At 46.5% G+C, this 10,000-nt stretch overlaps 1 protein-coding gene across 1 annotated transcript in view; it reads left to right on the top strand.

Annotated features, from left to right (window-relative positions):
• carmil3 (capping protein regulator and myosin 1 linker 3) overlaps positions 1-10,000 on the top strand; it is a 47,721-nt gene that overhangs the window by 11,600 nt on the left and 26,121 nt on the right. The window contains exons 3-8 of the mRNA XM_035429280.1: positions 1,508-1,558; positions 2,152-2,211; positions 2,861-2,982; positions 8,709-8,803; positions 9,429-9,499; positions 9,753-9,826. Of these exons, the coding sequence (XP_035285171.1) occupies positions 1,508-1,558; positions 2,152-2,211; positions 2,861-2,982; positions 8,709-8,803; positions 9,429-9,499; positions 9,753-9,826 (473 nt within the window). The remainder of the gene's footprint in view (positions 1-1,507; positions 1,559-2,151; positions 2,212-2,860; positions 2,983-8,708; positions 8,804-9,428; positions 9,500-9,752; positions 9,827-10,000) is intronic.

Raw genomic sequence — 10,000 nt, 5'->3', positions numbered from 1 at the left:
AAAAGAAAAAAAGATGGGGTGGCGTTCTCTGAGAGGACAGGATGTAGATGGGAGATGGAAAGAGAGAGAGAGAGAGAGAGAGCGAGATGTGGATGTGGCATCAAAGCCCCAGATGAAGCCCGTTAATTACACTTTAAATTATGGATGAGATTAATTACTGTCACTCATTACTGAGTTGAGATGAGCTATTCTTTTAAAGCTGATTTTCTCAGTTTCTCTCCTTCTCCCTCTCTCTCTCTCTCTCTCTCTCTCTCTCCCGCTCTCTCCCTCTCTCTCTCTCTCTCTCATTCTCTCTCTTCCGGCAATAAAAGCTGAAAAGGAAATGTGAAAATAGGAATTGGAGTGTACAGTAAGTGTGCATGGGAACATAAACCACAAACAAAAAAAGTGTCCCGCTACGTCACTCGACCAATTCTGCGCCAGAATTAATCATAACCGGTTCCTCGTGAAAGATAGCAACAGCAGCCATAGAGCAAAATTAATTCATATTTTTAAGAAGGGCGATATGGGCAAAGTCATTCTCGTCAGTGCAAAATCTTTTTTTTTTTTTGAAGTTAGATATTCCACACATTTTACTCCGGTTTTACCCCCATTTTGCTAAATGCATGTAGTTGTTTGTGCTTATCGTGCTCATAAAATATATACATGCCTGTAAGTGTTTCACCGGAATCTCACCAGCATAGCTCAGCCTTCTGACAGACGGAAGGGAAATGTTGGGGAAATGCAGCGCACCCTGTCAAGATAGAGTTTAAAAGATGAAGTTGTGTCGACACGCCGAATCTCTCAGCTGATGTTGGACGAGTGCTGACACGCGGTGCGTGGGCATGACATCATTGCAGAGGTGATGACATCACATTTTGAAGTCACGGAGCACAGGACTGCCAGTGTACGTGTTCCAGACCTGGGTCCAATACGTATTTGTTTTGGATTTAAGTACTTTTCTACACTTTGCTGATCATGTCTGGTGTGTTCGAACCACTCAAAAAATAAATACTCAGACCTCACCTTCTGGTCATATTGGCAGGCTCAATTACACTAGGCAAGATCAACAGAGCACAGGAAATTATTTTAATCCAAAACAAATACGTATTTGACCCAGGTCTGACGTGCACTGCTGCCATGCTGGAGTTCGTCCAGATTGCACCATCGGGAGCGATCTTTTAACTGTGGACCATGTAAGCAGTGTGTTCTGAAGCATTACATTACATTACATTTACTTGGCAGACGCTTTTATCCAAAGCGACGTACAAAAGTGCATACCGAAGGTCATTGGAACGACTACAAAACACAGGTTTGATAAGGTGGCCTACAATACTCATTTTGTAACAGCTATTCGTAAACCAAGAACACAAAGTCCAACATTATTCCGACCTAACCTATGCTCAAGTCAAACTAGGGGGCAGTGCAAGCTACAACTATTACGACGATAAGGCAAAGTGCAGTAAGTCCTGGATACAGGTGCGTTTTTCCGTTAACGTCTGCCTCTGTCTACCTGTCTTTGCCCCAGGTGCTGACGGCATGGAGGCTCTACCTTCTTGCGGCCAAGGTGCCGACAAAGGTGACCGACCATTTTGTTTTTGTTTTTTGTTTGTTTGTTCGTTTTTTTTTTTGTGTGTGTGTGACGTTCCTGTCGTTGTCGTTTTCACCGTCTTTTCCGCCGCGGGGCCACGGTGGTTCTCCCCGTGGGGCGAGCGTGCCGAAATCGCTCGATCGGAGCTTTGTTTCGTTTAGCGTGAGTCTGCCACAGAATATTTTTTAAAATAATTAATAAATAAACAAACAAACAAAGGGATGGATGGAAGGATGCTGTTATGGGGGGTGGGGGGGAACTGGTAAATGATTCCAAATGGGTGTCACCGATTGTGATAATGAAGACAGTGTGTGGTACTGTCTGTAGTTAATAAGACCATTTAAGGTTTACTATTTATGATGACAATGGAGACTTGCGGAATGCTTGGGGTACTATTTTTTTATTTATTAGTAAGGCTATTTTGGCATGTGCTGTTTGTGTTGATGATAGTGTGCGAGTATACTCAGCATACTGTGTGTTATTATTAAGACAATTTGGGCAGTATTGGTCATTATTTTAAAGACTGTATGGTGGTACTATTCATGGGGTAGCAGTCCTAATAATGGCTGGTGCTATTTCAGGTCGAAACAACTTTCAACTTCTTGGAGATTCGCGCAATGAACACTCACCCCGAGCACCAGGTAAGAAACACATTTTCAGGAACCGGTAGCCTTCCACCATTTTGGCTCATTTTTACTCCGGAAACATTAGCCTTCCACCATTTTTTTGCTCATTTTTACTCCAGAAGCGGTAGCCTTCCATCATTTTGGCTCATTTTTACTCCAGAGGCGGTAGCCTTCCACCATTTTGGCTCATTTTTACTCCGGAAACATTAGCCTTCCACCATTTTTTTGCTCATTTTTACTCCAGAGGCGGTAGCCTTCCACCATTTTGGCTCATTTATACTCAGGAAACGGTAGCCTTCCACCATTTTGGCTCATTTTTACTCATGGTTCCTTCCATCAGATGGACCCCAAGGTTCGAGCCACATTGAAACTCACTGTACCAATTGCCAGGGACAGAATTTACTCTAATCACAATGAACAAAGGCTGCTGTGATGGTCAAAGCATCATTTTTACTTTAACATAAACCTTAATCAAGTGGTGTCACTGCAATGTGAAAATTCTTTGTTCGCTTGTTATTATTTCTGTAAATTAGTGACACTCTTTTCTGTGTGGGGAGAGGTGGGCATGGCTACAGAGCCTGTGGTTTGGGGTGAGGTTTCAGAAGCGTTCAAAAATGGCTGTGCGGTCTCTCGCCTTTTCTCCTCACGCATCTATCCCATACAGGTTGTCATAGAAACGGACAAGTCCACATCCTCCCTGAGGCTCCAGTCACGTGATCACCTTGATCATGTGATCAGCCACATCAACTTTGCCCTCTCTCGAATCTTCAACAACTCTGTGTTCGCGTAAGTCCTTGTTTTGACTAAATCTCTCTGTCTTTCTCACAAACATCCACACACACACAAACACACACACAATTCATTTTAAATGATGTGACATATATACGACTGGATTCCAAACGCTTTAGCACAAGTAGACTGTGCATGAAACTAACATGCGATCAGAAGTCTTCTTACACTCGGTATCAAACACGTTGGCTATGAAAGCAGCGGCCGTTTTCAGACCACAAATAAATTCAGCGATACTAATGCGTGTTTAAATAATACCTGGTTATTGAGCTCATCATTGTTAATGTGTTTTAAAAAAAGAAATTATTTTCACCACCAGGGAAGCTGGTAATGTATTCCCTGAAGGTTATGACTGGCAGTTCCACACAGAGCCAGTGATTTCATGCAGACCCCTGTCACTCAAAGGAAGCTGGAGTTTTTCAAATCTGTAAGGCTTGGAAATTGGGGCCAAGCCTGTTTAATTTGCCGGGAGAAGATTTATTTTTCATTTCTATATGTATATAAGCTATATTTCTGGAACATGACGGCCAGTTTCTATGACCAAGCTTGATTCACAGTGTTTCTGTTCCATCAGAACATTGCTGTTCATTTAATTTACCTGAACTTTGTTCAGGTAGCCGGCCAAAGTGTGTGTTCTGCTTCAAGGGCCCGAAAGTGCATCAGTCAGGTCTGTACATTTCCGTGGGTTCAAATCAAGCGGCAAAGACCGGGCTGCGTCTCTGAAGCTCGCTTCCTTGTCTTGTTGAGAGACGTTGCTCACAGGCGCCAGTGCGGTGTACAGTGGGTGTTTCAGCCAGCCGTTTTAATGTAAGTTAATCGTAACTATACGATAAGTCGCGACTGATGTTTTTTCTTTGTCTAATGTCTCCCCATATGCCGATTTCTTAAGTTATTGTGCTGTTTGGACAAGCCGGTAATATTTTGTACATGAATCAGGGACAGTTTGCGTCACTACCGAGTCACTGTATGTCACGCGCTTAGTGGATGTCCCTACTGCGTAGTCTCATGCTCAGATTTGTACAACATGGCGGTGCCCGGGAACTACACTTCCCAGGCTTCAAAAAACCCTTTTCACCAAGCCCATGGAGAGTCAATGTGTTTTTCCACAGTCTGTGGTTCCAACAAGCAACAAAAAATTCCACTGTGTGATAATTTGGTTGATTCCGATAGCTTTGTGTTCATTTTGTGCTGGCCTGAGGCTGCTTGGTGTCGGTGGGTATTAATGCAGTGAGCGTCTGGACCTGCTAGTTTTTGGAGCTGTTTTCTGGGTGTACATGTTGGCATTACGGAGCTTTGTGGTTGGTCGCTGTTCTTCCGAGGGGGTATTTTAAAATGCTGTATTTTTTAAATTTTTTTATTTTGTTTCAGTTTCAATTAGTTGGACAAAAAGGCCGGACGTGTTCGTTTGTTTCTTCACTTCTTTGACTGCCAAGCTGAAACTTCCTGTTGAGTCTATTTTTCAGCCTATATTTAGATTTTATATATTTATATATTTAGTCTGCGCATTGTTCTGTGGCTCGATGCACTTTAGTGAAGTTGTGGTTACATGTGTAACTTTTTTAAAAATAACATTTCCAATTTTGTTTTCTTCATGTTTTGTTGTCAATGCTCATGTCTCACATTAATGTGCCAGCAGATTAAAGCAGAGAAGTAGATCACCAGGATAGAGTACCAGTATTATACTTTCTTTGCCTTACAGGGTGGGAAGTAGATTCCAACTAATTCAGCAAATCCCATTAACCCTTTAATCCTTTGAAGACTAGGTTTTCTGGAATGTTTTTTTTCCCCTCTAAATTGTAAGACAGTGCTTTTGAGCTGTCTTATTAGGGGAAGGGAGAACTTGTTTAAATGATGACAATTTATTTTAAAAAATTTATGAACATTCTAATGCTGATGTAACAATCTCTACTGGTAAGCAAGCAATCTGAATTAGTTCTGAATTAGAAAAAAAAAAAAAAACACTCTGAAAAAAATCTACTCTTCAGGTTTAATATAGACACTAAGTGGCACTGGGCTCAGGTTGCACTGCATGCCCCAAATCAAATAAGGCCGTTCTTTTGTTTCCAGTCTTGATTCTGCGTGTATTTCTTGGAAACCTAATCTTATTTAATGTCCCAATCTCCATCTCCTCCAGCATTAAAGAGATTATAAAACAATCTGTCATGCCAGCTTGAAACAAAAAGCTGATTGAAAAGATCGCAGGCAAGTTGCTTTGCTTTGGGTTAGCCTGTCTGTCTTATTGAGTGTGTAGGGTATGAGTAAGATTGGTTGTATTTTAATTCAAGGCTTAACGTTTTGAGTTTTAAAGTCATTGTCTTTACAATACAACAAATACTAGTACTACTAGTACTGCCCATAGTAGTAGGTTGTCTTTCTAGAAGGGAGGGTTTGAATTCCTTGATTACAGAAGTCAAGGAGGAACTGAAGAGAAGTTTTAGTATCGTCCTAAGTGATTTCGGACTGTTTTAATTAATCATTGGAAATATGAAGTGATCTCATAGTTTCTTCCTGTCTCATTATAAACGAGGTGTACCTTTTCCTTAAAACAATAATCTTTGGCAATGCTTGGCCTGTGATGCAAAACCGCTGACTGCACCACTGTCATCACAGTTGTTATTTTATTCTTTCACCTAATAAAGTTTTATTTCTCTTTCTTTTTGTTTCCCCACGAAAAAAGCGACTTTGAGTACCTAGAAAAGTGCTGTACAAATCTGAGGAATTATTATTATTATTATTATTATTATTATTATCAGAAGATGGCAGCCGTGGTGTTCTGGTCGGCTCGATCCCGTCCGTGTGAGTCAGGGCCTGAGGGGCTGGGAGGCTCCAGCTACGGGGCCAGGCCCGGCCTTGAGGGGGGGGCCCTGGTTCAGCCAATCGCCTCGTGCAGGGAGTGGCCGGGCCCGGGCCCGGGGATCGATCGGGGCTCGCTCTCGAAGGAGGCCATTAGGAGCGGAGAGGAGCGGAGAGGCCGCAAAGGCTGCGGGGCGCGTCATTATTGGAATGGCCTCGCTAGCTCGCTCGCCCGCTCGGAGCGCCGCAGTGCATTAGCCACAGTGAGAGAGAGAGAGAGAGAGAGGGGGGGGAGGGAGAGAGAGAGAGAGAGAGAGGGGGAGAGAGGGGGGAGTGAGAGAGAGAGGAAGCGAGTGAGGGGGGGAGAGAGGGGAGAGAGAGGGGGAGAGGGGGGGAGAGAGAGAGAGAGAGAGAGAGAGGGAGAGGGGGGTGAGAGAGAGAGGGGGGAGTGAGAGAGAGAGGAAGAGAGCGAGGGGGGGAGAGAGAGGGGGGAGAGAGGGGAGAGAGCAAAAGAGGATAGAAACAGAGAGAGAGAGAGATTTCACAATAAATGCAAGTGATGATAAAAAACAAAAAACAAACACAAGACCCCTACAAAGAGAGGCTAGTAAGACCCAACTCTACAGTCAGTAACTGTAATTGAGAGAGAGAGAGAGAGAGAGGAAGAAAAGGAGGGCTTCCTGCTGTGTCTGGGAGGACCGGAGGTTCTCTGATAACAAAGGGTTCGAGATGGCTCCTGTGTGTCTCTGTGTGGGGGGGGGGGCACCCTATCGCCTAGCTCCAGGGTTATTTTTTCGCCTGGTTGCAAAATGGTTTGATCTGGGAGCTCTCTCGCTTTCCACACCTGCCATAGAGGGTTCCATAAAGAACCTAATGGGGTTCCCCAGTGGAGACAACCCAGGAACCTATTTTCCTGAGAGTGTTGGGTAGCTGGTTGGATGGGAATGCTCTTCTCTATGTGCAGTACTACAGACTCTTTATTTGTCGCACATTAAGTTCTCATTAGGATAAAACTAGGTAAAAACATGAAAACAGACAGAAGAACAACCTGTCGTCCCACCAGGTACTATGCTCCTGCACTATTTCTGTCCACTCAGCTTCCTATCTTATAGTTTCTAACCCTTTGAAGAGTAGGATTTGCGGAGAAGTTTTTTTTTGTCTTTTTTAGAATGTTTTTTTTTTTTTTTTAATTCAAAAGTCAGTGTTCTAGAACTCCACTGCTTTCAGTCACCCGGTAGCGATTGCTACATCAGCATTAGACCGTTCGGTTAGGAACACTCTAATCGTGTATTTGTGACCTCACACCTTGAAGGGTTCGTAGTAGCTCCTGGCCCCGTGTTACAGTGTGTGGGGTGTAAATTACCACAGTGTTGTCCTTGGCCGTGTACCTTAATGAATATGTCCGGGCAGTGAATCGGAGTGTGCGGACGGGCTCGGGTTTGTGGGAAAGGTTCGGGGCACCTTGAGGACCACGCCTACTGGTTAAGTAGGCACACGCGCACACACACACACACACACACACACACACAACTGGATGACATTACAAAGCAGAGTTTGAAAGTGTACGTTCTTTTCCCAGTAGGTGTCTGAGACCGGGGATTGACCAACGAGAGAGAGAGAGAGAGAGAACGCGAAAGCATCGGTAGAAAGCGCCCTAGCTAGTGAAACAGCTGAGAAGCATCCCCGTTGCGCTATTTTGTTCTGGTTATTTTAGTTTGCTATTTCACTCCCATTATTTTGTTACCTGAAAACACGTGAGGAGGAATGGAGAAAAACTTAGTTTGGTTTAATTATTTTCTATGAACAGACTCTCTCTCTCTCTCTCGCTCCGCCCACAATAAAGGGGTGGGGAAATCCGGATCTTTTCCCCACAACTCCCCTGCGTCCAACTCTTCTGCCCACCGAAGGGGTGTGTTGCGGCAGCGTGCGACGGAGTGTTTTTCCCACAGTGTGCAGGAACTGCCGCCGTGGGCTATGCATGGCAAACTGTGGTCACTCACTCACTCACTCACTCACTTACGGACAACCTGTGGGACACATGCGCAGGTGGTGCTTCGTTTAGTAGTAGGACGCATGCGCAGGTGCATCTCCCAAAATCACCACTTCGAACGGCACGAGATTTTTAAGCACAGCTTTATCGCCTGACGTTACTTTAGCTAACCCTAACATGTTAGCACGTTAGCGCTTCGCCTACTTTAGTTAACCTAGTTAGCGCGTACCACCGATACAGACGTATGGACCACAAATAACGTTACAGAGGTGAGGACATGCCATAGCTAGCCAGCTATATCGTTAGCCAAGTTTTACTCATGACACTTTGTACAGGTGCACCGTGGGTCTGCACGGTTTCCTGCTTGTCGGTTTGGGCGTTACAGGAGCAGAAACTTTCAGCGTTAAGTGTCGAGCGCAGGCTGTCTGCTGAGTCATAACTAATCCGTGCGCTGTCTACGCAGCGCTTCCTCCTGACGTGACAGGCGGCTTTTTGCAGATCGGACGGAACTTTATCGAGCGGGCCTGCGAGCCGAGGACCGCGGCACCCCGGCGCTCTCTAAAAATAAGTCATCGTCTTGCGGTGTTTTCCGGAGGCAGCGGTTTCCTCCCCGAAGCCGTTGATCTTTATTAAACCTAAATTTTTCTATCTGGTCTCATTTCACGGGCCTGTGGGTTTCAGACGCAACGAGAGCTCGTTTTCCTGGCGATGGCGTCGCTCGCCTCACGGGGGGAAAGGACAAGAACGGTTCGGCGTAACGGGGGGGGGGGGGGGGGGGGCAGGGGAGGCGGCACGCCGCTTACGGACGCCGTACACGGGAGGGAGGGCGGCGACTCCGCGAATCTGGCGGTTCAGCCAACACGGCCCCCCTCTATCTCTCTCTTTATGATTTTCCCTCTCGTTTCATCTCTCTCTCTCTCCCTCTCTCTCTCTCTACCAGTCCATCCATCTGTCGGTATGACGGGGACCCCTCTGACGGGAACCGGAAGTTCTCCCCGAGCTCAGAGACTTCTGTGGAAACGCAGAGAGCTTGTGGTGAGAGGAACGCATGCACATCTAATAACACACACACGCATACGCACGCGCACACACACACACGCACGCACACACACACGCACACACGCACGCACGCACACACACACACACACGCGCGCGCACACGCACGCACACGCACACACACACGCACGCACGCACACACGCACACACGCACGCACGCACACACACACACACACGCGCGCGCACACGCACACGCGCACACACACACACACGCACGCACACACACACGCACACACACACGCGCACGCACGCACACACACATGCACACACCCACGCACACACACACGTGCGCACGCACACTCACACGCACACACACACACACGCACGCACGCACACACACATGCACACACCCACGCACACACACACGTGCGCACGCACACTCACACGCACACACACGCACACACACACACACGCACGCACACACACACGCACACACACACACACGCGCGCGCGCACGCACGCAAGTACGCAAGTACACTCACAAGTGCACATTCACACAAACACATACATGCTCACACACAAACTTATACTAAGTTGTCTGTGTCTTTTTCTCTCTCTCTCTCTCTCTCTATCTCCCTCCCCCTCCCCCACCCCCCTCTCTCAGGGGGATTCTCAGAGACCTATGCAGCGTTATGTGACTACAATGGCATCGGGTGCAAAGAGGAAGTGCAGTGGGTACGACCTGTCAATCATCTGTTCCCTTCCAGCATCTGTACGTCCAAGGGGCAAAACAATATGTCCCAGTAACCCTTTCCATCTCTCTCTCTCTCTCTCTCTCTCTCTCCTCATTGTTTCCTCTGTATCTCTCTTTCTTTTTCTCTATTTTTACTTCCTCCCCCTTTTTCATTCTCTGTCTCATCTCCCTTCCAATCTTCCTCTCTCATTCTGTATCTCCCCTTCTTGCTCTCTCTCTCTCTCTATCTATCAGGATGTGGACACCATCTATCACTCTCAGGACAACAGAGAGTTTAACCTGCTCGACTTCAGTCACCTTGAGAGCAGGTGAGGGCCGCCCGATCCAAAGGAAATGACAAATCATACCCAGCGCGCCACTTCCTGTCACTCCTTGGTCATCCAACCAGGGGCTGAGCACTGGTTTCCTGCCCGTTGACCAACCCCACGCCTCCCCTCCCCCCCACCACCACTCTTCCTGCCTATTTTCAGAGGCCTTCTGTT

This window comes from Anguilla anguilla, chromosome 8, assembly GCF_013347855.1.
Source record: "Anguilla anguilla isolate fAngAng1 chromosome 8, fAngAng1.pri, whole genome shotgun sequence".
Taxonomy (NCBI): domain Eukaryota; kingdom Metazoa; phylum Chordata; class Actinopteri; order Anguilliformes; family Anguillidae; genus Anguilla; species Anguilla anguilla.
The sequence above is the reverse complement of the archived record's forward strand: the minus strand, read 5'-3'. Positions and strand labels throughout refer to the sequence as shown.